Here is a 27,015-nt window from a genome sequence, read left to right as displayed (position 1 = left end):
TGAAACAACCCCATTTTCCATCAATTCCCCCTCTCTTCCTCCTCCGCTCCTCTCCTCCGTTCTTCTCCCACCACCCACACCGCTATCCCCCTGGCTAATGAGAGTGTTTGGTGGCATAATTGTCTCATCTGTAGGGTCAGTGAACGTGTGTGTATGTGTGTGTGTGTCAGCGAGAATGTTTGGGCGGATGCATGTGGACCACCTCATCTGTAATTCCTCACCCCCTACCCCGTCTCTCCCAACTTTGTACCGCACACATACTCCACATCCCTGCTTTCCAAATTAATAATTCTTTGTAAATAACCATAAAGCCATTTCCGTCATCACACAGACACACACACACTCAAATTGCTGGAGTTGTAACATAGAAGGGTCGTGCACATGTAACTCCTCTACCACCTACTACGTTTCCCTGTCGGGTATTAAGCAGGCCTGCTCTCCTTCAAGCAAGCCTGCACACACACACACACACACACACACACACACACACACACACACACACACACACACACACACACACACACGTAGGGCCTACCTGCTACAGGACGTCCTTGTGAGAGTGTATGTCTGACTGTGTGTGTATGTGTGCACAAGCGTGTGTGTGTGGTCTCTCAATTTCTTCACATAGAGATGTTTTCAAGTAATGAAAAAACACACACACAGACGCACCTTGTCATTACAGTAATGATAAGCCCTGCAGAGAAAGATTACTGGAAAGGCTTTGGAGAGTGAAGCTTGTCGGCGCCTCTCACTGACACACCAGGTAAAAAGCAAGAGAGACATCACACTGACAGCACACTGGTTTTAAATTGGTTTAAATGTATAAAGGAGGCTTTCATCGAAAATAATTAATGTCTTAATTTGATAAGTCAGCAGCACACTGAAGCTGAGAAATGCGTCTCACTGTTCGGACCAGGCTAATTACAACAGTGTTGAGTGCTGTTGTTTAGTTCCTTTCCATCATGAGGAGACAGACAATGTGTTGGGTCCCAAGCACTACTTAATCACTACTGATGACTTCCACAAGCCATATTAATCAGTAACCTTGTTTTTATAGATTTGACTCGATGGTAGTGAAACGTGCTCCTTCAAGTTCCTCTTTGTATAAAATGTTGGCCATCTGGAGAATTGAACTGGAGGAGGCAGGTCAACCGATCTCCTGGATCATTTAAGAGAACTTTCTCTTTCTGTCTCTATTTCTCTCTCCTGTAATCGTACTTCAGACTTTGATGTGATGGACAGGAAATAGTTGCTGCTTTATTGGCTTCTGTGGAACATTCCTGGTTCTGTCTGGACCTTCTGGAGACCTGGCAGGTCCACCCAGAGGAGCAATTATTATTTTTGCCCTGGAGAACAAAACCAGAAAGTTGAAGGGTCTTCCGTAGCTTTCATCCTGCGATTTGGGTCAGGGACAAACAATGTCCACAGTTGGAGTGCACAGGATACACAAGAACGATGTTTAGCACCGCAGAAAATGTGTGCTCAAGAAGTGGACAAGATGAACATTTCATGAAGCCATTTGTGTGCACGCATACACACATTCATGTGTATTTAGATGTATGCTGGAGGGTGTTTCCATGTGTGCCTGTGTGTGAGCAACGGGCCAGTGTATACAGTTGCCTCTCCTGATGGAAAACTTCCCTGGGGAGGAAAAACCAAAAGTTCAGAGTTCAAGTTAAGATTTCACTTTGATGATTCTGTTTGTTTGGTGAAGCCTCTGAGGGGTGAGGAGGCTGAAGAGGAGCTGCAGCGCAAGAATGAAAGAACCAGAGTGGAAGATTGATAAGGGAGGATGTTTGAAAGACGAAACAAGAGTTAAGAAGTGAGACGCAAAGGAGTTTGCAGCGGCTGGGAGTGCATCAATGAAGATGTAAGAAACAACACGTGAGTGTGAGAGGGGCCTGGAGGGAGGAAAAGGAGATTAATGAATGAGTGTGAAGGGCCAAAGAAAGAAGAATAGCGAGAGGAAGTGGTCTCAGCCTGTCAACTCTGCCCTGAGGGGATCATTCATTATTATGGACAGCGTGTATGCATTCACGTGGGGGTGGTGTGTGTGTCACAGTCCACACTTGTTGCCTGTGGGTTGAGAACACAGAAGGAGAGAGGGGACAAAGGTTTGTTAGGTCTCGTATGGTCGAGGAGATGAAAGTGCATGTGCGAGAACGTGTGTGTGTCCGATATTGTGTTTGTGTATGAGTGGTGGAAGCGTCAAAGACTGATGGCGACGGCGGGACTTCAATGGAAAGAATGACAAAGGGAGGAACAGCTGAAGATTCGTCTTCAACTGTTCTCCCCTCCTTCAGTCTTTCCAAATTTCAGGCTTTGAGGGAAGTCGGCGTTACACAACGTAACTGAGATGAGGTAGAATAAAAACAGGCCGGTCACAACCGTTCCTACACGTTTGTATCTCCATTTAACTCATCTTACATTTCATACATGTCTGTACTGGTGGAGCTAGACATAGCTTATTTAGCATGGGAATAAATCATAATGCGGAGCTTCTAAGACACTTCAGCAAAGAAGAAAGAAGGAGAATAAAAGATGTGTAATTCTCATAATAACCTTCCTGTGAGCCAAAGTGTTTTATTGCCACGACACACAACCACTAATGCACGCACAAGCACAGTCAGTTACACATGCACATAAGCAAACATGCCGTACTTAGACTTGGTGATTATCTGGCTAAGCTCAGTTCCTTTCACCCTGCAGGCGTCTTGATGCGAACCTGTTGTCTGAGGTTCCGGCTGGGGCCTTCAGAGGAGTTCGCTCCCTGAGACACCTGTGGTTGGACGACAACTCCCTTACAGAGATCCCAGTGACGGCCCTGGACTCTCTGCCCTCCCTGCAGGCCATGACGCTGGCCCTCAACCAGATCACACACATCCCAGATTATGCATTCACCAACCTCTCCGCCCTTGTCGTACTGTAAGTGACATCATGATTTGTTTACTTAAAACTCTCCTGAGTCGAGGTTTCTCAACTTACCAGAGAAATGATTTGTTCCGTTCACTTAGAACAGGGCGGTGATGATTGCAGTGTGGAAACGTTTTTAGGAAAGTAAGTTCAGATTTCTTCTTGAAAAATATTTGTGTCCTTCTTCCAGGCATCTCCATAACAACCAGATCCAAAGTATGGGCGCGAGATGTTTTGAAGGTTTATACAGTCTGGAGACACTGTGAGTAACACACACACACACACACACACACACACACACACTCACTCACACTCACACTCACACTCACACTCACACTCACACACACACACACACACACACACTCACACTCACACTCTTTTTCGTCATAGGTTACTATTGCAGATTGAACTCAAGACATTTTCACGCACGCACCTATACATGCACGCACGCACGCATGCACACACACACACAGACGCGCACACACGCACGCACACACACACTCTTTTTCGTCATAGGTTACTATTGCAGGTTGAACTCAAGACATTTTCACGCACGCACCTATGCATGCACGCACGCACGCACGCACGCACGCACGCATGCACGCACGCAAGTTATTTCATTACATAGGCCCAAATGACTACCTGCTCTGTTTGCCAAAACACTGATGCTGGCTTTGTGATGACAAATTATCAGCAAGTATCAACATTAATTCTGTTTTGGTCTTCTCTCCCACATTGCCCTGGAGTACCTCTAAAATATAACCTCAAAAAGTTCATATAACCAAGAGCCATCAATTTACTCACATTCTGTGTCTGACTACAGCCTTGTTTCTTTTTGTGTTTAGTGTTACTGGGAACACCTGAAATGAATGTGTTTTTAGAAATCTTATGTACCAAAGTGTGCCAAAGAAAAATGAAGTGGAGCGCTAAATCATAAAGTCATAAAGATTAATGTCCCGGCAAGTCCAGCAGGTGCTTGAACGTTTCTCAAAACCACAACCAACAAATGAACGACAGGAATGTGAAGATGAAAAGTTCCTCTTTGATTACCTTAAAGTAACATCAACAGATTCCTCTGTATTTTGTAGAAGTAATTGCTAGGCAGCGCTGAGGTCAAATACGGCTCAGCATGGCTACAGGAGAGCTGTGCGAGTGTACGTGCCGTAGCTTCAATAACTGGTTCCTAACCACACACCGATATGGAAACCGCAGAAAACTGACAGCTATATGAAAGATGTGAAGAAAGAAAGCGAGAGAAATGGAGACAGTGTAACCGTGTCTCCTGCTAAATTCACGGTGGTCTGATGAAAACACAGTTTCTGGCAAGCTGCTTAACAACCTGTTGAAGTGTAAAAAATGATGCGTTCCTTTTTTATGAGCATGTGTGTGTGTGTGGGCACTTGCGTGTGTGTGTGTGCAGATAAGAAAATACTTCTGCCTGTGCACTCACAAGCGTATGGCCAGCTTAACACTCAACTTAAAAGCCATTATCCATGCTGGGAAATGTGAGGGAATAGGGTGTAAAGTCAGGAGAGCCATGCAAAAGGGGATGAAGGGAAACTAGAGAATGAGAAAAAGACGGATGGAGATTTCTGGACCAGAATAGTGTGTGTTAAAGTGTTTGGGCCGTCAGCGGTGAGGAGAGACAGATGATTCAGCGGGATAAAATGACAGGTGTCATTGACGTGGGGATTGCGCTGGTATGAGGGGTTAATCTCTCACAGCGGCCTCGCTTACGAGAAATACGAGAGGCCATCTGCATCACCACAACCCTCCCCAACCCCTAGCGTGTATTATAAAATCATTACTACGAGATGCCGTCCAGGGGACTGCTGGAAAACAAAACGGCATATGCAAACAAGACAGAGCAGACACAGACAGACAGATTTCACAACACCCACCGGTACTTGGGGAAAAACAAACATGCATATCTAAAAGTACTTCATCAAAGGAATCTTTGCCGTCTTATACTTGAAAAGAATAAAAACAAATCCAGTTGACTATGACTTAGTACTTTTAGATATCCTTTAACCTCGATGGAGACAGCACGCATACCCAGGCACATGTCTTAATATGGCAAAAGACTGTATCCACAAACATGCACACACACTTTCCCCATATACACAAGAACAGTCTACAGCACATACTCATATACAGACAAGAAATACAGTAAAAGAAAACTTTCCCTGCCCCCTGCGTATGAACTGTGTCAACTATACTGTAGCAATTGTTGTTTTGATACAGCGTTTCCTTGGAAACTAATCAGAGACAGACCTAAATAATCAGGTCAGAGCAGCAAAGGTCAAAGGTCAAGTCCAAACTTCACACTCTACAGCTGTCAGCCTCTCAGGCTGGAGAGGAAATGGCTGCGCATACATATGCAATCAGGCACACTTTCTCACACATGGAAATACAGAATATCATGTATGGTTGAATTACGATTAAGAGAAATTAAATCTTTATCATGCCTTGGACTTTTTCAACAAATGATCTAATCATGACTGTTTATCTTACCGTCTCTCTTTCAGGGATTTAAACTACAATGATCTGCAGGAGTTCCCTGTGGCCATCCGGACACTGAGTAAGCTTCAGGAACTGTGAGTACACACTTGCACACAAAAACACACCTGCCTGACATGACTATCATGGTTGCGTTATCCCAAGTAATCCCGTTAAGTGATTTTAATGTGGCACTCGGATACAATCTCTCTCGCCCTAAGCAGGTGCTGGCTACACACCCACGCACCCGTTCGCCTGCACATACACACAGACACATGCACGCACACAAACCATGTTTTCCCCTCAGCTTCAGCAGATGTTCGGCGGCGTGCATATGTGACAGATACAGCGTATGTGTGCGTGTTTACATCTCATTTATCCAAAAATGTTTTTCAGCTGTGCAATGGCAGGTGCAACTTGAGGACATATGACTTGCCTCTCGCTCCTCCAAACCCACACACACACACACACATACACAAAATCAGAAACATATTGATAAACTGTCTGACTAACAGCATGTTATTATATTTGCAGGGGCTTCCATAACAACAATATCAAAGCCATCCCTGAGAGGGCGTTTGTGGGAAACCCTCAGCTCCAAACCATGTGAGCTTCATGCTTAATGCTACAATATGCAGATATTGTATTCGATACACACGACTTTGTTGTTTTATGTCAACATCATGTACAAACAAATGAATCAGAACATGTCCAAATCAAATGTCTCTTTCTTTCTTGAAGTCATTTCTACGAGAACCCCATCCAGTTTGTGGGGAAATCCGCTTTCCAGTTCTTACCTAAGTTGCACACACTGTGAGTATGCGGTCAGTAGGGACCATTCCAGTGAGTTAGCCCAAACAATGTTTAAATCATCCTCTGTCCCTAGCAGTGAGAGTTGAGTGGACATGTGTAATGGCCTACTGAATGATGTTGTGTTAGCGTATTGCTATGCTCAGTGCTGATGTGGTAAGAGAGTGTGTTGTAAGAACATGTTGAATGGTGTGACTTATGATGTCTTGTGAGACAGCCAAAACAGCATGTGTTGATGTTGGAGGAAAAGTTTGATGGCTGAAATGAGCTGTGAGACAGAGAGGGAGAGGGAGAAGGAGAGTTTTCTGACACTTTTCTCCCTGTTGCTGCAGCTCCCTTAACGGGGCAACCCAGATTCAAGAGTTTCCCGATCTGAAAGGAACCACCAGCCTGGAAATTCTGTGAGTGTCTCCTTTACCACGTACGACAGCGAAGAATGTGAAAAGACACAGAGGTCGAGGACCAATCTTGGGGGTCCAAAAACATTAGAGAAAAAGAGTGGGGAGAGATAAGGATCAACAGAAGAGAAAAAAAGAGAGAATATGTGTTTAAGGATTCTATGAAAGAAAGGGACGGAACAGGACACTCAGAAGAGGGAGGGGTAAGCTAGTTATGCCAGCCAGAGACAGGTTTGGCGAACCTACACAGCTCCCTGTCTGACCAAGTTAGACTCACAGGACTGGGGGATCCTTTCGCTTGCTTGCACTTCAACAATGATGAGAGGATTCTCCTTTTCTCTATAGGACGCTGACTCGGGCTGGTCTATCAGCTCTCCCTGTGGATCTATGTGAGCAGCTGCCTCGCCTCAGAGTGCTGTGAGTACACACACATGGGGGGGGGGGGGGGACTGAGAGGTACAACAACGGATACACAAAACTCAACTGTGGAGAGTTGTGCCCCCAAGCAATCATTTGTACAATCACTGTGCTATGAAATCCAATCACCCCCCCCGAATTGTTTTTTTATTGTCCTGCTATATCGCCTTGCTCACAGAGCCGACTGTCACCCCCATAATTTCCCACGCTGTAAATCCACAGCTGGTCACTGTGTTTATGTGTGCTTTGTGTGTTGTTGTAGGGAGCTGTCTTACAACCAGATTGAGGATCTGCCCAGCTTTTACCACTGTTCTGCTCTGCAAGAGATGTGGGTTCAACATATGCAAAATCAACATTCGTATGTTTCCCTGCACGTTCCACATTGTTCTAATGCAGGTTTATATGTATTTCTCTCAACAGAGGGCTGCAGCATAACCAAATCAGGAGGATAGAGTCAAGCACCTTCCGGCAGCTCACCTCTCTGAGAGCACTGTAAGTCATCCTTTGTTGTAACTCTTTTCTCCCACACGTCACACATTCATCGTCCATATCGGTGATTCCCGACCTTGGGGTCAGGACTGCACCAAGATATATCTGAGGGTTCATCAGATGATTAATAGGATAGGAGAGGAGAAAAACAAAACATAATTCTTCTACACTAAATTTTGCTCGAGATGTACTTGATGGTTATACGTCTAAGAAATATCTAAATTAAACAATCCGTGGAGGGAAAACCACTGATAGTATCATGAGATGTCCCAAGTAGACATAGGCTCCTTTTAAGGGGTCATGAGCCAACAAGGTTGGGAAGCATGGGTCAAGATCAAACTATGTAGACTTATAACCTATTACTGACATCTAGTGGTGATCAAGCTACAAAATACAATGTTTCATTACAATTCCTTTCAGTCCACTTCACTTCACTTCACTTCTCGTTTATTTTTCTCTGTCAGTGATCTGAGCTGGAATATGATCGAGTGGATCCACCTGGATGCCTTTGCCTCGCTTCACTCATTGATCAAACTGTGAGTAAACACAGATACATTACTCTCAGCGGGACTTCTGCAGTGTCACTGTTCTCCCCTAGAAGGCTTGCTGGAGTTTGTGCATCTTTAATTAAAGTTAGGCTGTATGTCAGAGCCTTCGCCTTACACAAACACTCGACTGCGTGTACCACAGAAAACGTGTTGTCTTTGGCTGAGTCTACAGAGAACACTGATATGCATTTATTGTTTGAAAAAAAAACCACTCTGTGTGGCCAGGAGATTCATCTCAGGTCATGCCAATACAAACTGCTTCATTGTGTGAAGACTGGTTGAAGAATGCGTAACTAAACAAGCAGATGCACTACATCTGACACAAAGTGTTATCTGGAGGGAATCTGATAGAGCCTTGTCTGAACAGTTTAAAAATATCTATGAGACAAGGCCTTTTTGTTACCAAGGATGACCCTCGGCAATATGTGAAATGAAAACACATTTTGTAAACACCGACTTGGCCTGATCTGACACCCTTCCTCCCCTGTCTCTTTCTCAATTTCTTTCAACTCAGCGACCTGACTGAGAACCGTCTCATCTCAGTACCTGTTGCAGGTTTGGGGGGTCTCACCCATCTCAAGCTGCGAGGCAACACAGAATTATATGAGGCCTTCAGTCCTGATTACTTCCCCCGTATGAGGTAACACACACACACACACACACACACACACACACACACACACACACACACACACACACACACACACACACACACACACACACACACACACACACACACACACACACACACACACACCCTTTTATTTGCTCTTGTATTTTGTTTTCTCATCACTTACGTAACATGATAACCTTCCCAGGTGTGTAACCTGTGGCTGTAAGGAACAATGCATCACTTCCCATCCCTTTAACTATCCCTCCTCTCACAATTTTCTATTAACATATTCAATTAAAAAGCGAAGGTTAACAATGAACTCATCACACTGTAACTCTGCAAGCCATTCCTGAACTGAACTTTAACAATGAGGAAAGCGTTTGTCAGCAGCAAGTTAATTCTTGTTGAAAAGATCCCTGAAGGCCTGGAAAGGTGCAGTGAAAATGGAGAGCGAGTTTTAAAGACATAGGAGATGGCAAGCGATCAAGTGGCAATGTCAGCATTACTGTAGAACATCGTTCAAAACAGATCTCCTGGCAGGAAGCCATTTCAAAAGCAATGCACATGTACAGTAAATGTTTGCACACAGCCATCCACAACAAAGTCAGCTAATCCAGACTCGAGAACGCTGACAGTTTCACCTACGCTACCCTATAGATGATGGGTCATTTCATTTGTCACATAAACTCAGGAACAGATTCATAAGCACTTGAAGCTGCTCTTGTGACACGTTAATGTGGATATCCAAAAATTGTATGTACAAGCAAAGCTGGTAATGCTCAAGCTCAAATTAAAATGAACATCAGGTAAGAGTTAAGGTTGTGTTACCATTTCGTTATGCACTTGTTAGACCATCTGTTGTGGCATTGTTTTTCCTGGTCTATTGTCAATACTGTTCCATCTGTTTGTTGCAGGGTAATAGAGATGCCTTATGCCTACCAGTGCTGTGTGTATGGTTCCTGTGATAGCTACAAGCCAGTCAGCCAGTGGGACACAGAGCAGAGCACTGACGAGGACCTACACAAGAGGACAGTAGCCATGTACCCTATCCACGCTGATACACACTGTAAGAAAGATATATGTGCAGTATAGCACACATGGTACACACCCGGAACGGGAGGGGGAAAGTAATAGACAGAAATCTGAGCCCCATATGTCTGTGCTCAATGCCGAATTATTGACACAAGCCCACATGAAACATGTCAGAGCCTTGATGAAACCACAGCTACCTGGCAGCTGACACGCAATTACACTCGAATGTTGACCCTTCCATGCATTCCTGTGGCAGGCATACAATATAAGCATTAACCATTAAACCTACACCATTAAAGCTGAAAATAAACAATTGCTGGGTGTACCAAGATACACTAAGAAAAGATGATTAAACCACCATTAAATAATAGGCTGTATAAATAAAGAACAGCCATGATGATTACATTTTATGCAAGTGCCAAATATGTTTCACTTTATTGCAAAATATGGTAACTCACCTCCTTTATTGCACCAACCTAACATGCATATAGTGTGTGTTACACATGCAGAATATCCTACACAAAGTAACCCTGACAATGCTTTATTCCAGATGACCCTGACCTGGAGGAGTTCCAACTAGAAATAGAGGAATCCAAACTACAGACTAGTGTCCAATGCACACCCACTCCAGGTACGCCTTCAGTGATGATGATCAATCTGTTATCAACTGGCTTGCAGACTGGTTATCACAACTACAGTGTAAAGAAATTGAGCCATGGATTTACAGTTTACAGTTAGTTTATCTACAGCTGATGATTTGTGTGTTTGCAGGTCCTTTCCGACCCTGTGACTCTCTGTTGGGCAGCTGGCTGGTGCGTGTGGGCTTGTGGTCCATCTCCCTCGTGTCTCTTCTTGGGAACTCCCTCCTGCTCCTCTCCCTCTTCGGTTCACCCGGCTACCTGTCACCGCTCCGCTTTACTGTGGCCTGCATGGGTGCTTCCAACCTGCTGACGGGTGTGTGTACATGCACATTGGCCCTTGTGGATGCTCTAACCCTGGGAGAATTTGGTCACCACGGTGCCCGCTGGGAGGGGGGTCCTGGTTGTCAGGCGACAGGATGGGTCTGGGTGTTTGCGTCTGAAGCAAGCGTGCTGCTGTTGACTCTGGCGGCTGTGCAGTGTGGCGTGAGCGTGACATGTGCCCGTGCCTATGGGAAGTCCCCATCCCTTGGGAGTGTGCGCACATGTGCACTTTTCTGCCTCACTCTCTCCCTCACCCTTGCTTCTCTTCCACTGCTAGGAGTTGGGGAGTACGGGTCCTCGCCTTTCTGCCTTCCCTCACCCCTGCCACCCCCGTCCTCTCGACTGCCATCCTCCCTGGGCTTTCCCTTAGCGCTCATTATGATGAACACCTTGTGCTTGCTTATCGTCACAGGCTCATACATCCGCCTATACTGGGAGTTACTGAGGGGAGAATGTGAGGGCCTGTGGGACTGCGCGATGATCAAACATGTTGCCTGGCTAATATTCACCAATGGCCTCCTCTATGTACCAGTAGCGTTTCTCTCCCTCTGCTCCCTCCTGGGTCTTCTCTCTCTGGGTGAGGAGGTGCTAAAATCAGTTCTCCTGCTTCTCCAGCCCCTGCCTGCTTGCCTCAATCCCCTCCTCTTCCTCCTTTTCACACGAGACCACTCCCAGTTTTTCTTCTGGCCTCACCCCAAAGCGCGTCCACAGCTACGCCGGGACCGCACCCTGGACTCACTGGTTTCTGTGGAGACAGAGAAGAGCTCCTGCTCCGATTCGTCGACACAGGTGTCACTCGCTGATGCCGACGCCCTTTACAGTGGGGGGTCCTCTCTCCAACCCCGACTGGATCCAATCAGGTTTTCCCATTGCTCCTCTACTTCCTCTGTTCCACTCATCCCTTGCCAGATACCCACTCCCACAGCCAGAGATAGAGACAGGGTGACAGGAAGAGGGAGCCCGAATGACGATGAATGTCTGAAGAGTTTGGATCAAGAATTGATTCATAACACTTGCCCTCTGTATCACTCTACCATGACTTCCTCTCTCACCTCTCATCCATGAGCCTCCAAGCTAGCTGTGTGAATAGCTGGGACACTATGGACACTAAAGGACCTTCATTGAACAGCAGAAGCAAGACCAGCTCTGGGTTATCAATCCGCAAGCAGCTCAAAATGAGTCCACACAGAGACTGTAGAGTACTCAAGAGAAGTCTATGAGAACACAACAAAGTGCCTCTGAAAATGGAGTGCAAATAAAAGTTCCCTTTACAGTAAAGACTATTAAAAGGAAACATCACAATTTAACATGTCTGTTAAAAAAAAAAAGACAATTTCAGACACCACCCAGTGGACTGCGTCAGTCATCGACTCGCATGACAAAAAGGAAAGCTCAAATAAAAAGCTGTTAACTACATGGAAAATCTAAGCATCAGACAAATCAATGGTTTAGCCAGGGGGGGGGGGATTAAGGTAGAACAAGTAGAATTGTAAGTGTACATGTTTATACTGGAATGTGATCACGTGACATGCAGCTTAGAAGTTACAGATTGTTTGGTTGTATTCTAAGTGGTTATCGTATTTGTTTGTTTTAAAATATAAGTTCTAACCTATTGCTATGTCTGTTTCAAAGAAAGGGAGTCATTATCAGACACACCAGGACATTTTTTACCAGAGTAAGCTAACATTTGTCATTCATAGAAATGTTATTGTCAGATACGTTTTCTTTGCAACTGTGTATTAGCTGTTATGAGAAAGTTCTTCTTTAAGTGGTAGAAAAATGCAACAGGAAACGGATCAGTTCCATTTGGTTTACAATATTTTGTATCATATATGCAAATCTGCAAACAGGAGGCACGCAGTTATACAGACTGAATGGGATGTAGCTATCTTTCTACAGACATTAGAGTAGGCTAGCAATATGTACATACAATGTAACTACCTCTGAACTAGCATGGTATTGACTCACTACAGCCTTATGTTTGTCTCCCTTTTTATATGATAAACAGCAAATATATAATTTTATATATTAAGAAATAAATACTTAGTTTGTAAAAAAAAAAAAAAACCTTGCTATTTAGGATGTACATACTTTGTATACAACTGGTAAGCCTATGTTTGAATAAAATTATTATCTTCATACTGTATATACCATCAACCACTTTGCTTATGCTGCTACTGTGAAACATGCACCCACTCTACACACGGCAAAGCATTGTATGTCATAAATTAAATTAGTTTGATGAATTGGTGTTCAAAATAAACTTTAATATCACAACAAAATATACAATTCATACATATAAATATATAGTTAGAAAAGGAATCAATAATAAGTAGTAAGTATTAGCACTACATATTCCATTTAAGACCATAGTCTTGATATGTGGACAGGTGTGTACGGCTTGGTGGCTCTGGAGAAGAGAGACCTGTGGCTCTAACAAACAAGATGGAAACTACACACAGGTTTTCTTTGCTGGCTCGTCTGCTTCCTGCTGTGAACCGAAAGCCTCTCTTTTGCGGGATGAAGCTTTATGATCTGGAGTATTTTCTTTGCTTCCCTCCGCGACTCCCTGAACAGAGACAGATACAAACTATTTAGGGCCATGACAGCATTGACCATGTATGCTCCACATCCCAAAGCTGAGAATTTTGAAATGTGGAGGTAACATTTGAATATTAAATCAAACAGTCTGCATCACTTTGTTGGAAGTGAATATTAAGTTAGTAGACAACATCCTATCGAGGGATTACAGCATCACCTTGTGGGTAAAATATACCACTACACAGAGCTAACACGATGACAGCCAGTACCTTGCTGTGGAGCAAGTGAACATAATCATGTCAACAACTAAGAATAATGGAGCCTACCCGAAGTTAGTACATAATGAAACTAAAAAGGTTTAAGAGGACAACTCATGTATCATTTCAAATCATGAACAACAGTAAAATGTTACAACTGCTTCAACCAGAGACACTTACCATGTTCTTCTGAACAGCATGTTCTTGTGTCCACTTCCTGGCCTTCTCCATGAACAGCTGTTTGTTGTATTTGAACTCTGATGACTGCATTCAAAATATGCAAACGTTTCTTTACACGTGTATACGGCGGAGATACACAATTGTATTACAATTAAAATGTTATCTACTGCAATTTTCAGACTGCAAGAGGCTGTATTTTGTGACAAGAGGTAAAAGTGTTTCAGACTGTTATATAAACAAGTTATTCGGGCATTTATAAAAACCTCTTGCTTCTAATAAAAATGCATCCTGGAAAGAGTATTCAATTATTTTCCAGGTACAAATTCAAAGCCTAGTGTTATTTAGTTTTTATGTATTCTGATGTCCAAATCAAAGTTTTGGAAAAGGTCTATTGTCAAATAGTCATATTTATATTAGAATATTCACAAAAACAAATAAAACCATCACAATGTGATTGTATGTAATCGTTATGCTACTCTAGATGGTAGTATGATATCTGTGTCTGTAAGACTCATAGTGTCACTTACTATATCAGCCATGAGTGGGTCATCTGGATTGGGCTCAGCCATGAGCAGCTGAATGGAGGTGAGGACTGTGGAGATGTTCAGGGATGGCTTCCAGGCACCCTGAATAATAATTTAAAAAAACAATACAAATTTGACTAAAACCAAATGATGGACGTGAATCAGAAACAAAAATGTTTTTGTTGGTAATCCGTTATTACCTTTGGCGGGAGTTTGAGGGCATCATGACAGATACGTCCTGAATTGTCAATATTTGGGTGGTAGATGGGGGTCAAGAATCGCATTTTGGGAGGCTCAAATGGGTACCTATAAGAGGAAAACAGCATGTCAGCCCTAATAGAATGCAGTGCATGTTAATAATGTGGAAATGGGAAGGAGAACATATAAATAGTAAAGCTTTGAGAAAATGTACCTCTCTGGGACCATGATCTCTAAGGAGAAGAGTCCACCTTCATATGGGGTCTCTGTTCCCCCCACTATCTCTGTAAACCAGAGGAAAAAAGAATGCATCATCAGCTAGATGGAACAAATATTCAGCTTGTCATATACTGTATGTGGTATTTCTGAGAACAAATGCAGTATTACGCTGAGAATAGTAGTAGTGGTGATTTATTTCAGCCCTTATTAACAATTTTCCAAAATGAATGCACATAATTTAATGACAATAAGACATTCAATTAAAGTGGGAAACAAATAAAAAATACTGACTGAAAAGGTGTCAGCTGAAGCTTAAGCTCATTAAACTTACTCTCTTTACATAGCGTATGCTAATAGGCAACGCTTTAACTACTAGGTTTTAGCTATACAAAAACAAAAGTTCCACACATTTATTACACAATTATAATAATATCTCAGTTTTAAATACAATTACAACCTTATTTTTAAACTTGTTTTTTTGTATTTGATAAACAAATACAACTACACATTCTTAATTTCTTAAAAATAATAAATAAAGTCTTATTGTTTTACAGCTTTTGCATCAAAATTAATATCTGATATATACTGGCATTTAATCATTCAATCACATACCCACTGCTTATTTATTTTATCTTCTTTTAGATCAAAATATGATCTATTTGTAAATGCTCTACATGTTTGAAGCAATAGTGGTGAACAACATCAATATGCAATAAATACTTTGAGCACACTTTCTTCTTTACGGCAGGAAAACATTATTCTGAGAGACAGCATGGCTGCAGCTGACTGCTGCCGCAAGACAGAGTTTGATGGAGGACTTAAACTTCCCTCTGTCCTTTCGATGGACAAAGAGGAGCCTGATTTTAAATTAGAATCCTGTAAATCATTGAGAAATGTAGAAGTCTATATACAGTATAGCCTACATGTTTGGGGTTTTGGGTCTATATCTGTGATTGGTCCTCTGCAGTTTACAACAGCTGCCTGGAAAGATGACGATCAAGCTTTACATGATTAGGTTCTTCTAACTGCCTCTCTCAAACACTTATGCTGTTAAGACAGGACAAAAATAAGTTTTTTTACATAGTGTTGTGTATGTGACTTGCCATACATCTACCACAAACAGCAGCAGGTCAGTGGGAGGTGCAACAGGCAGCGTCACAGGTCTTTAACTAGGATTTATCATCTGTAGTTCAAAACAGCTGTAATGATGAAAATCAAGCTTTACACTCATAAGGTTCTTCTACTGCCTCACCAAAGTGTGCTGATGAGATAGACTAGGCAAACTGTGAAAAAGAGTGCATATACACAAGTGTGTATATACAGCCTAAATATTATAATAGCCTATAATTAGGAGTGTAATGGCATAGGCTCTTATAGTTATAAATGATAGATCCTTGTAAGTTATAGGCTCTAAATAAGGTGTTATAGTTTCTCATCATATACCATGCATCTTATTCATATTTACAATGTAGCTTGACCACACCGTCTAACCCTAAACCTAACCCTATTCCTTTAGCCTATCCCAGAAGTGCCAACTGACGTTAGTTTATATTATTTTAGTTTATCATCCAAACAATGATAGGTTAAGCAATTAAATGAGTGCCTCTGCCACTATTTGAGCTCACTCGTTCATAATCATTTTGTGCTTTGTACATTATCTGTGTAGTTTTAAGATCCTTAAAGTGTGATCCTAGTGATTTACAATTATTATAGACCTGTTCTGTAGCATGAACATTGGATTAGTGTTGCTTTTGTGTCCCTATACCGCCAAACAGTAGTAGGTAATGAAAGGAACTACAAAGTACCAGCCAAAAGTTTGTTCTCATTCAGTGTGTTCTAACTTTTGACTGGTAGGACGGACACACACACACACACACACACTTTTGGTTCAAGATATCCTTAGTTTCAGACTATTTTTGTTTTTATATCATGTGTGGTTTCCAATACTTACGTGCCCGGAGGTCGTCTATCTGCTCCTCGGTCTGCCAGCATGTTATCCCTGGAGGTGGCTCGGTGCTCAGCATCTGAAGTTCACGCTTCAAACGGGAAGCCTTCTGCATTCTGCTGAACGTGGAGTGAACGAGTCTTTATTAATGAAACACAAAGTGGTGATATTTGCTCCTCGTTTATTTATGTGTTCGTTTTGACCAGGCATAAATGGCCCACTTACTTAATAGTTTAATTAGCCCTGTGTCCAATCATTGTTGCCTTTGAAATCATCCAGTAAACACCTAACGTTGACTATTTTAACGTAAGCTAGGTTTTATGAGCTCCAAGCTAACGCATGCTAACGTTAGCTAAATGATGTGTTTACAGAAACATGTTAGTATATTTTTGAGTGCAATAACCACGCCAAAGTCTAAATAAGATGTTGTTTACTTAATAAACCACAACCCCTTACTTTTCATCCGCGTTGACAGTCCACTTCACAGCCGCTGTTACAGCTCAACTTCACTTTTTCACTTCACAACAACGTCGAGAGACGTTTTGGATTTCCCTCTCTTACTTCTTCTTCTACTTCTTTCTTCTTCTTCTTCTTCTTCTTCTTCTTCTTACTTCTACTTCTTCTTCTTCTTCTTCTTCTTCGATTGGCGATTTCCACCCAATCGGAGCACGATCGCCACCTAACGTTGAATTGTTAGTAGTTTCAACATGATACGGCAATTCATGGTTTGTTGGATAAACTTGTTTTTAAGTCACTTTGACCTCTAGTTCTTCATTAACAACAACATTTTGAACCACCCAACGTGACATAAAGCACAGGTTTCCATTTGGTGGTACGCAAAAATGTACATATTTATAGACTTTTTCAAATTGTGTCAATCAGTGCAGAACACTGACACTGAAACATATTAGTTGTTTCTATTCCTTCTGTTATCCTATTTTACTTACAGTTTAGCCAAATCACCTCTTTTTTACTTTAACTTGAATTTGATTACATTTTATATACGTGTGTGTGTGTGTTTACTTTTACTATGTGTGTGAGGTATAAATAGTATAGTTACAATGAGCGTATGTATTTTTTTATGTATATCAAAAATGTTATGTCATGGATTACTCTTGTCACAATGAAAAAAAGATGAATTCAGTTATTAAACAAAACAAAACAAATAACACTTTGTATTTAACTGCATTTAAGTGTTCAATTTGTTTCCATTCTTGGATTTAAAATCTGCCATAGAGAGGAGACGCAATTGTCAGAAACACTGTCAGTTTTACAAAACTTCACAATAACAAAATTGGGTAGACTACGCACAATCTCGCACTTGCAGTTTGATTTCAATCTCATTTTGAGGCAATGGCATAGATAGCCTGAAAAGTAATGCGTTTGTGCTGTTGTCTTCCATTCTGACATCAGTGAAGCCAGAGTCTGGGCGCCAGTTCTCCGATGGCATCACTTGCTTTGCTGCAAAAGCAGCAACATGTGTCAGCCTCAGCGAGGTCACCATCAGGCCTCCTGGGTTTGGTTCAAGAGAGAAAGAGGAATGATAATAGTGCAGAGAAACATTACTAAACAGCTATATTGCTCAGAAAGTCACAACTAGGAGAAAATAGTAAATCTCTAAACCTTTTGAGATGGTTTTATTTTGGATAACAACTCAGCCTTGAAAATAAAGTCTGTTACAACGTCATGTCCTACCTGGTTTCATAACCCGGTGTATCTCTGTGGCTCCCTTCCTGATGTCAGGACTGAAGTAGTAGCAGTTACAATGAAAAACTCTGTCCACAGTGCTGTCTGCCAGAGGCATTGCTGCTACATCACAGAGGTTGTACGGTCACTTTCCCACTGGCCAAAAGTTCCTTCAAATCGCTCACTTGCCATCTGTAAAGAGAATAAAAGAGAAATATGCTACTATTAAAAAAAAAAAGTAATAAAGGTAATGTCACCACTTCAAATACAATAATGTCCCAGACTACAAGCGAAAGTTTTATCAGCTTCTGTCTGCTCATGTTTTTTTTTCTATTTTTTCTTTGTTAGTGTAGGCTTACAGTTCGTATGTGGCAAGTTTAGGCAGGCTAGAGAGGCTTGTTAATGTCTCTTGTACTTTGCGTTTAAGACTACTCCTAAAACAGACTTCATGACATGTATGTGATGAACAAACTTGAATTTAAATACTTTATTCCACTCGGTCAGTATTCATGGCTCACCTGGTGCATGTATGCTGAATAATCCACCCCTATAAGACGGCCTGTGGGCTCTGTGAGCAGTTTGGCTGCTAACTGCATACCGAGACCCGGGCCATGACCCAGCTCCAGCACTTTGTCCTCAGGTTGGATCCCAGACAGCTGCACAACACTCTCCTCAAGAATACAGTTGTGCACTTTAAGGAACTTACTGACCAGCTACCCTGCTACGGATTGTGTCGGGTGGCCCAACTGTTTCCCAATTTTTTCAGCCCACATCACTGTTGAAATATGACAGAAAATACATTTTTATACAGATGGCTACAAAACGTTTCCAGAGATTTTCATACACAAAATGCATTGCAATTGTAACTAGCATAGCCCAATGTTGTACATACCTTTGCTAATTCAAGCACTTCTTTTAGTGTGGGGTGACATAGTCTTTGGGAAGTCACAGAGACTACTACTCCATACATACATACATACATACATACATACATACATATATACATATATACATATATATATATATATATATATATATATATATATATATATATATATATATATATATATATATATATATATATATATAAAAAATCAATATTTGTAAACATTTCCAGAAACCAGAAAAGTAAGTTTCAAACTTGTGATGTCATCAAGTATAAAGTCTGGAGCTGCACCATAGACAATGAATGGAAGACTTTTGTTCTTTTTTTTATACCCATATGAGTTTTATTTTATTGTAGGGATCTCGGTTGTAAAACAGAAAATGTTCTTATACACTCAGATCATTCCTCTATCAAAACAACATTTCAAAATGTCCCAATTAATTGTCTATGGAGCAGTTCCAGTTCCAGACAAATTTGAGCTTTAGCAGTTTAAAAACAACAACAACAACAACTTGGATCAGCTGGAAAATCACAAAGCTGTAAACAGGGCTGTAAGTCAGCCACGTAACACACACACAAGGACGATCTTAAGAGGCCTTCACATGATAGGAAATGTTCTCACCGCGAGGTAGGGCCCAGAGCCTTGCAGTGAGCGCAGCTTGTTAGTTGTATGTATAGTTACCGCCCCTGTTTGCCTGTGTTGATGATTGCAGCTGTTATCTCAATGGATGCGCTTTAGAAGGTCAGTGACAATCCAGGTCAATGCTGAACTAATTTCAACTTTGTGGGAATTTCTTAGCGCAACTACAAAAACAACTACAGCAGTAACATTCAACATTACACACACATTGTCACATTAATCCAAACATATCATATACTAGTAAAACTAACACAAGTAAATGTTGCCTGATAGTAGGCTACTTTATTTAAGTATGACTTTGGTTTTGAATACTTTTTCTTTTAAATTGCTGCATTTTACCTACTTCGTCTCAGCAGCCTGCGTCTGGAAACTCAGCCGCTGGTCTGTTTGGACTTCTGCTCCTTCAGTTAGAGGAGGAGCTATTTCTAGTTAAACTACTAGGCGAGCATGCTGCTGTGTCTGTAATTCACTTACCTCCCACGGGTTTTAATCACTCACTCTTTGCAATTGTAACGTATTTTCCCAACACAAGCATTATTAAGTGAGCTATGTAATGCGAGTTAGCTATAGACTAACAGTTTTCCTCATACTTAATAAGATGTAATTTATGCAACGCTCCCATAAAGACGCTGCTCGATCGCTTAACAAGTGCAATCATATACCGTTGGAAATGTCCTCCGCTGTTGCTTCCTCCAATCAGACTGTTTTGCACACACCCCTTGCAAGGATTATATTTCTTTCGTTTTCATTTCCCGGAAGGGTCGATTGTGAAAATAGTGGTTTTATTTCTGCGAAAGTTTTAGCCTATACTTTCTTCATTTAAAATGGAGTTCGGGGAAGTTTGACATGCAGTGTGTTTCATTTATTGGACGAGTTATATGTATGCTTATAAGGAAATCATCCAGTTATTTATAGTCGAACAGATAAAGTGCATTTCCATGGAGAACGTTTCCCCGTCACCCTTGGTCAAGGTAAGTTAAGGGCACAGGAGCCTAACTACTCTTTTTTTTTTTTTTAGATTGAAAGCTTTCAATTTTAGTCTATGGCCAACTGCTATTGTTGAGGTTACTTATTTTAGGTAAAATGTTTTTAAATCCATCTGCATTGTGGTTCTGTACTGCCACTATAAAGTGTTTTAAAATCACTCTGCATAGTTGTTTATGTACTGCCACTAATGGGTGTGTAATTGTACTCATGGGCATGTGTGTGGATGTTTTGCAGCAAGAAAACAGATCAAACAGTTCTCAATCCATAATGCATGGAAGGCAAGCCAACATTCCTCTCAGTGTGCATCACTCCCCCCCAAACCAGCTTCCCTTGCTCGGTCCTCCCACACAGGAAGACCTGTGGCATCTACCTGGACGGCTGCGTGAGTCAATCTCTCTTACCTAGAAGATACCACTACATCAATAACATGCAGCAAAGTAGACGCAGCAGCCTCTACAAAAGCACAAACACCCCCGGTAACAGTGTGTTTTTGAATTATGTGCACCTGTTTTATAGGAATAAACCCATCTCTGTGGGACAAGGAGGACGTTGGCCACTGGCTCCGCTGGGCTCAGAGGGAGTACTCACTGCGACGGCCTGAAAAGGGACACTTTGAGATGAACGGTCGAGCCCTGTGCCTGCTCACAAAGGAGGATTTCAGAAGGCGTTGCCCCAGCTCAGGTAGAAACAAGTGTTCATGCAGAAAGAGAGTTTGCTGACTGTTTTTTTTACGCCTGTGTTTTCATATGCACCCCTTTCTTTTCTACAGGCGATGTTCTGTATGAGATCCTACAGTGTGTAAAACAGCAGAGGAGGAGTGTTGTCAGTGAACTCTCAAATTCACTGACAACTGGACTCAGCCAGAGCCCAGTCAGCTGCCAAATACCCCCTCAGAGTGTCCAAGAGCCCCTGCCTCGCACAGTAAATGACACCCAAGGTCAGCAATGTTTAGGAGTACATTTAAAAACATATGCAGAATCAGTTCAACAGAACGCAGAGAATATTACTAATTTACTTAAACAAATATAATCAAACATACATACATATAAACATATAGCTATAAAATACAGGAAAGATTGTCAGATCGTCACATACTGTAAGCAGAGTGCGTGGCTGGGCAAAGAACACAGACACGTACTGTTCATACACACACATAGTTGATTGTTTGAGTTGGTGGTGTATCAAATCAAACTAATCTATTGTGGTTAGATTGTGGACACAATTTCTTCCTGATCAGCATGTGCATGTGCAAACACATGCTGGAATTCATACTCTGTGTTATATATATATCTTTTTTTTAACTCTACTTGTGGGGACATACATTGCAATCTTATTCCTAATCGCTAAAGTTTAACCCTGACCAAAGCATGCCTACCCTCAACCCTAATGCTATTTAAATGCATTTTAAATGTACATTTTAAAATATACTTTTTCTATACATGTGAGGACCGGGGGGTAAAAAGTAACCACAATATCGAATGACACGTAAAAGTCCTGCGTTCAAAAATTGAAATAAAACAGTACAATGAATAATGGCCTTTTTTCAGGGTGTTAACTTATTGATCGCAACTTTTTAATGTTGTTAATAGTCCAGATGGCTCACCACGTTATATGTTATTAAAGTAAGAGGTTTAATCAACTGCATTGCATCATATATAATGTGCTATGCAGCTGCACACATCAGAAAAATGTGGAGGACCAAAAACATGATATTTTGGTATAAATTTGCGCTAAAGTGCTACTGGCATCTCAAAACAGTTCCTAAGTTAATTTACTTACACCACTTGTGGTTAGGACATTTTACCTTTCAGTAGAGGAACACACACTTGTTGTTTGTCTTACCATAAAAAAGGAGCTTTCCATTATGAGGAGTAGGATCTGTGCCCGTGGGTGTGTCGTGATCTCTTACAACTCCAGAATCTAAATGGCTTTCTTCTGCACACTGTATGTAGTGACAGTTGTGTTGTGTGTTGCATTCACCTTGTCATAAGTTTGAGCTGTTGTAAAATCACTTTTGCTTTCTGTTTAGCTCTTTGTCCCAGTTCCTCATATTTATCTCACAGTTTCCTTCTTTGTCACCACAGCAGTTTCGGCAGCTGTTGTAACAACTGCCACCAGCCAGCCAGGACACATGTCACACATGTACACGTACCCTGCTACACTGACGCATACTAGTGGGTATAACAAAGGACAATTTCATAAATACAGCGCCCTGCAGTTGTCATTATTTGCTGTGATGTCTGATTTTGTCTCCTTCTCTCTTTGTGTCTCTCTGTATCTTTCCTTCTCTCTCTCTTAGATAGATCAGCAGCTGTCTCTGCATTGCCCCACAACCAAGTTCAGTGTCCTCCCCAAACAGAAACAGTCATCCAGGAGCCGCTCAACCTGTCCAGTAGGGAGAAGTCAAGGAGCTCAATGCACAAAGCCAACGGCCGCATCCCAGGTCAGTTATTCATTAACAGTTGTACTGCAGTATTCACTCTGAAAATATGCATAAACATATGTATTTTGTTCTAGAGAAGGTGCACAGATATGCAAAGAAAACTGCATTAAGTCCATTTTGACTATAGGTGGCAGAAAACATAAAAACATATAACATTGTTCTTCAGCAACAGTTTTACTTGAGTTGTCCTCTTTGCCAATCTGGTTTTGTTTGTGAGGCGGAGCAAAGAGCAACACAGACTAGTAAACTTGAAACAATAAAGAGTGAGTGTGAGCTGCAAATAGCTTCAGACCGGTAAGATGAGTCCAGAGTAATTTTATTCTCTTGTTTTTTAAGAGTTACAAGCTTACAAATGCATGCATGCTATATTATGAACAAGGCTTTGGAGTTGTATTTGAAAATGATACCTTTGAGCTTAAAATACCGATAATTGATGATAGTAGTAAACGCTTTGTTGCTGTTTTAATCATGGCCAGAGTGCAGACTGCTGTGGGACTATGTGTATCAGCTGCTGTGTGACGACCGTTACCAAGAATACATCCGATGGGAACACAAGGACAACCTTGTGTTCAGGGTAGTCGATCCCAATGGTCTGGCACGTCTCTGGGGAAATCACAAGGTGAGCAACAATCTGTGTGGTTCATCTTACAAGGAAAATGCACACACAGCTGGAGAACACTAAAAAGCAAAAACAGGGGACAAAGGAGCAGACTAAATGTTGTAACACAGGCCCTTGATGTATGATCTATTACAGAACCGAGACAATATGACCTATGAGAAAATGTCCCGGGCTTTGCGGCACTACTACAAGCTCAACATCATCAAAAAGGAACGAGGACAAAAACTCCTTTTCAGGTCCCTGTCCCTTTCTCATCGTCTTATTCTCCTCCTGTCTTCTCCCTCAACAACAAACGCATTTATTGTCATTTCATCTTATTTACCTCCTTTCAGGTTTCTGAAACTCCCACAGAACACCAAGATTCTGCGGCCTGACCAAACCGAGTTCCTGGAAGACACTCAACCTCAGGAGACAGCTGACAGCAGTCCTACACACGAGTTCAGTGAAGACCATTTTGAGGTTTCGCCAGATCGTGCTTCCCCACAGCATCCTCCATAGAAAAGAAACCATGTGTTAAATGTCCTAAATAATAATACAAAAACACAGATGATTACAGAATAGAATGGACATGTGTGTTCAGAAAATAGCCTATGCATGTACAGGTTTTACAAAATGCACTGTTAAGTGTAGTTTTTAAGGATTCTTTGCACTGTGATATTGCTTTTCATATTGCTGTGAATCAATGTTTATCACTATGATCAGAACGTACACTAATAATAAGGGACGAGGAAAGCTGAAGAAATCACACCCATATTCAAACATTATATCTGAGATTACTCAGGTTTGCTCAACATAATCTATACAAAAGATGCACTTATTTCCATATACTATATAGGTGTTGCATTAAGTGGTGGCAATGACTGATATTGATCCAGTTTGTCACATATTGTTGTTAAATAGGATGAGGCATGGTAGAGGGATCTTTAGTGTCATATAAAATGTATTGTGTTGCAGGTTAAATGCCAGTTTGTGCAGTTTAGTTTGAATTTTTACAGCCTATAGGTTAATAATTGTGAATGCTTAAATAAATATTCTGTATTGCATGTTTTGTATACCTTGGTTACTACTACTCGGGAAGTTGTCCAGGAAAACAAATGGGTTCAGCCCGCGTGATCTAGTATTTGGGCATAAAAAGTGTGACCCACTTGCAGTTTTGCAAGATGGATGTTTGCCAGAAGGAAACTCAACAAAATGTCATTATTTATGTAAATGTCTTTAGACTAAAATTGTACAAGGCAGGTGAAATGGCAAGATAGAAAATGGAGTTTGTCAATTTTTTTGTCCTACCACTTTCTCACTCGCCTGCCTCTTGTCATTTTGCCTTTCAATGTAATATGTAGCGGCCCCTTTACGGTGGGTGGGTCAAATCTCGGATCTAAATTACTTGGTTGAAATGGCTGTAGAAAATCTACAAAGCTGTGCCTCCTAAAGCCATATAACTCTTGTGAGTCAGTGTTTTCAGTGCAGCAGTTGTAAAGTTGGCTTTGGTTGAAGAAGAGACTGTGTGAGGCTGAAGTTCAGTTTTGTTCTACTTAAAACAAAGACAAACAAACACACAGGTCAGAACTACAATCTCCTTACGAACATATAGTTGTGTCTTTGGCTAAATGTATCAGTAAGGTCATAAAATATAGACAACAACATAAACACACTCACAGTACTCCTTGCATAACCCCAACATCAAAACTGGCCTCTGTAACTTCAGGTTGTACTGTGGTAGCATTGTAGCCAATGGCACAGCTGCTGATAAATAACCTTACCTCCAAGACAGCAGATTAGGATCATTGCAAACTAAGTTTACCTATTATATTTTAATTTACTTCATTTTACCAAGATAATACACTCAGTATCAATATAACTTTCCAGGAAGTCTTGGGTACATATATTATAATATATCAAATTTCTTATCTGTATATTATTGTCTATTTAAGCGGGAACTACTTTTATAGAAATTGCTGTGTTGTATTAAGATAGATAAAATACATTTAAATGTGTTTGTAGGAGGATATTTACCTGGAAGAGTCAGATGGAAATATTAACATTTGTTTCCTCAGTTTGGTAGTAAATATTACAACATTTGAAAAAAAAACAGGAACATTCAAATATTTTCCTTACTAAGTTTGACCTAGATGTAAACGACTCTGTTGAAACTAATGAGTTGAAACTCATTTCCAGAGATGTATTTGTCACATACTCATACTTCTAATGTAAATAAATAAAATCGGATTATTTTGACTACACACAATTTACACAAGCACACACACAGGTAGCAGAACACCTCAGATCGTTTGCAAAATGCAAAACTATACAGTAATTCATAAACACCCAATTTTGTCATCGTATGGCGCACACATGGTTCCTACAAGCTGATACAGTTTGAACCAGTTACACACTGCTGTTCTCAAAAAACACTTTTAACATTTGCACTTTTCTAATGATATAGTTTTGAGAGATATTGAAATTAAACTACATAAATATATTGACCAAACACAACACACAAGACCAGTTACTGCACACTGATGAAAATATGTACTTCTCTCCACATTGTAAAATCAGCATGTATTCCCAAACCTTGCATTTTGCACTGAAAATCAGAGCAGATCATATTCTAAATAGAATATAGTACATAAAGCATGTAGCATGTATTTATATAGTACCAAATCATAACAGAATGTATCTCGACACTATCACAAAGAGCAGGTCTAGACCGCACTCTTTACATTTGCATTGAAAAGGCAAAGAAGTGACGTCATGGTAGATGAGTGTGTTTAGTGTTTTGTAAAAAGTGTGAGGCTGAGAATGAGTTGTACAGATCTGGGATGATATTTTGCTACTTGATTGTTCGTTTCCCAGAAATTGTGTAATTTTAGTGTGTTAGCAATTGGAAAAGAACTGTAACCACCAGCTTGATATCTTACAACCTTAGTTGTCCCTTTGGAAATGATTGCTGTGAAATCCTAAGAAAAACATTGATGCTTAAAATATTAAAAGAAAGGACTTGCTTAAAATCTGTTTTGAGAGATTTATTCTTTTGTAGAATTTTTATTTTTAGTAATTCTGAAAAGCCAAAACTGTTCATTTGTTAACTTCTGAGAATTGAAACAGATAAAAAGTCATTGAGCTGCATGTTATATCACATGGGCATAACCAATATGGTATGTCTAATTGAGAATGGTTTAAAAGACATCGATTGTGAAACAGTCACCCAC

General features: G+C 41.0%; 3 protein-coding genes across 12 annotated transcripts in view; 2 read left to right on the top strand and 1 right to left on the bottom strand.

Annotated features, from left to right (window-relative positions):
- The window catches only part of lgr6 (leucine-rich repeat containing G protein-coupled receptor 6), a 63,755-nt gene extending 50,968 nt beyond the window's left edge, over positions 1–12,787 (top strand). For all 3 annotated transcript variants that reach the window (XM_029435523.1, XM_029435521.1, XM_029435522.1), the window contains 14 exons: positions 2,710–2,925; positions 3,104–3,175; positions 5,442–5,510; positions 5,947–6,018; positions 6,154–6,225; positions 6,555–6,623; positions 6,966–7,037; positions 7,300–7,365; positions 7,458–7,529; positions 7,991–8,062; positions 8,589–8,714; positions 9,602–9,753; positions 10,270–10,350; positions 10,491–12,787. In XM_029435523.1, coding sequence (XP_029291383.1) covers positions 2,710–2,925; positions 3,104–3,175; positions 5,442–5,510; positions 5,947–6,018; positions 6,154–6,225; positions 6,555–6,623; positions 6,966–7,037; positions 7,300–7,365; positions 7,458–7,529; positions 7,991–8,062; positions 8,589–8,714; positions 9,602–9,753; positions 10,270–10,350; positions 10,491–11,746 — 2,467 coding nt within the window. In that variant the 3' untranslated portion in view covers positions 11,747–12,787. The remainder of the gene's footprint in view (positions 1–2,709; positions 2,926–3,103; positions 3,176–5,441; positions 5,511–5,946; positions 6,019–6,153; positions 6,226–6,554; positions 6,624–6,965; positions 7,038–7,299; positions 7,366–7,457; positions 7,530–7,990; positions 8,063–8,588; positions 8,715–9,601; positions 9,754–10,269; positions 10,351–10,490) is intronic.
- Positions 12,788–12,914: 127 nt separating this feature from the next.
- ube2t (ubiquitin-conjugating enzyme E2T (putative)) lies at positions 12,915–20,485 on the bottom strand. 6 transcript variants are annotated; one of them, XM_029435575.1, is made up of 13 exons: positions 20,101–20,233; positions 19,740–19,812; positions 19,124–19,188; positions 18,750–19,006; positions 18,241–18,423; positions 17,857–18,057; positions 17,002–17,224; positions 16,552–16,664; positions 14,596–14,665; positions 14,384–14,489; positions 14,187–14,285; positions 13,660–13,743; positions 12,915–13,250 (listed from the first exon to the last, which is right to left on the bottom strand). In XM_029435575.1, exons 8-13 carry the CDS (start codon positions 16,658–16,660, stop codon positions 13,134–13,136), a joined length of 585 nt encoding a protein of 194 aa, XP_029291435.1. In that variant the 5' UTR covers positions 16,661–16,664; positions 17,002–17,224; positions 17,857–18,057; positions 18,241–18,423; positions 18,750–19,006; positions 19,124–19,188; positions 19,740–19,812; positions 20,101–20,233; the 3' UTR covers positions 12,915–13,133. The 6 variants fall into 6 exon arrangements, with proteins under 6 accessions (XP_029291435.1, XP_029291432.1, XP_029291437.1 ...); XM_029435572.1 differs by having other exon boundaries at positions 17,002–18,057; XM_029435577.1 differs by having other exon boundaries at positions 16,552–16,661; positions 17,002–18,057.
- Positions 19,713–26,814, top strand: etv7 (ETS variant transcription factor 7). 3 transcript variants are annotated; one of them, XM_029435548.1, is made up of 9 exons: positions 19,713–19,859; positions 20,979–21,126; positions 21,261–21,425; positions 21,514–21,681; positions 22,829–22,918; positions 23,044–23,187; positions 23,664–23,806; positions 23,942–24,042; positions 24,139–26,814. In XM_029435548.1, exons 2-9 carry the CDS (start codon positions 21,012–21,014, stop codon positions 24,302–24,304), a joined length of 1,092 nt encoding a protein of 363 aa, XP_029291408.1. In that variant the 5' UTR covers positions 19,713–19,859; positions 20,979–21,011; the 3' UTR covers positions 24,305–26,814. The 3 variants fall into 3 exon arrangements, with proteins under 3 accessions (XP_029291408.1, XP_029291407.1, XP_029291406.1); XM_029435547.1 differs by lacking the exon at positions 19,713–19,859 and adding an exon at positions 20,391–20,728 and having other exon boundaries at positions 22,832–22,918; XM_029435546.1 differs by lacking the exon at positions 19,713–19,859 and adding an exon at positions 20,391–20,728.
- The last annotated feature ends 201 nt before the right edge of the window (positions 26,815–27,015 follow it).

Source organism: Cottoperca gobio, chromosome 7, assembly GCF_900634415.1.
Source record: "Cottoperca gobio chromosome 7, fCotGob3.1, whole genome shotgun sequence".
Classification (NCBI taxonomy): Eukaryota; Metazoa; Chordata; class Actinopteri; order Perciformes; family Bovichtidae; genus Cottoperca; species Cottoperca gobio.
This window is presented reverse-complemented; position numbering and strand designations above follow the sequence as displayed.

Bases quoted from the DNA above. Each gene is read 5' to 3' on its own strand.
- etv7 (XM_029435546.1), top strand. From the start codon at position 20,636: ATGTATGCTTATAAGGAAATCATCCAGTTATTTATAGTCGAACAGATA. The intron at 21,127-21,260 runs GTGAGTCAATCT...CCTGTTTTATAG, and splicing joins GCATCTACCTGGACGGCTGC to GAATAAACCCATCTCTGTGG. The intron at 22,919-23,043 runs GTGGGTATAACA...TCTCTCTCTTAG, and splicing joins TGCTACACTGACGCATACTA to ATAGATCAGCAGCTGTCTCT.
- ube2t (XM_029435573.1), bottom strand. From the start codon at position 16,660: ATGCAGAAGGCTTCCCGTTTGAAGCGTGAACTTCAGATGCTGAGCACC. The intron at 13,744-14,186 runs GTAAGTGACACT...TTTTGAATGCAG, and splicing joins ACCCACTCATGGCTGATATA to TCATCAGAGTTCAAATACAA. The intron at 13,251-13,659 runs GTAAGTGTCTCT...GTCTCTGTTCAG, and splicing joins ATGCTGTTCAGAAGAACATG to GGAGTCGCGGAGGGAAGCAA.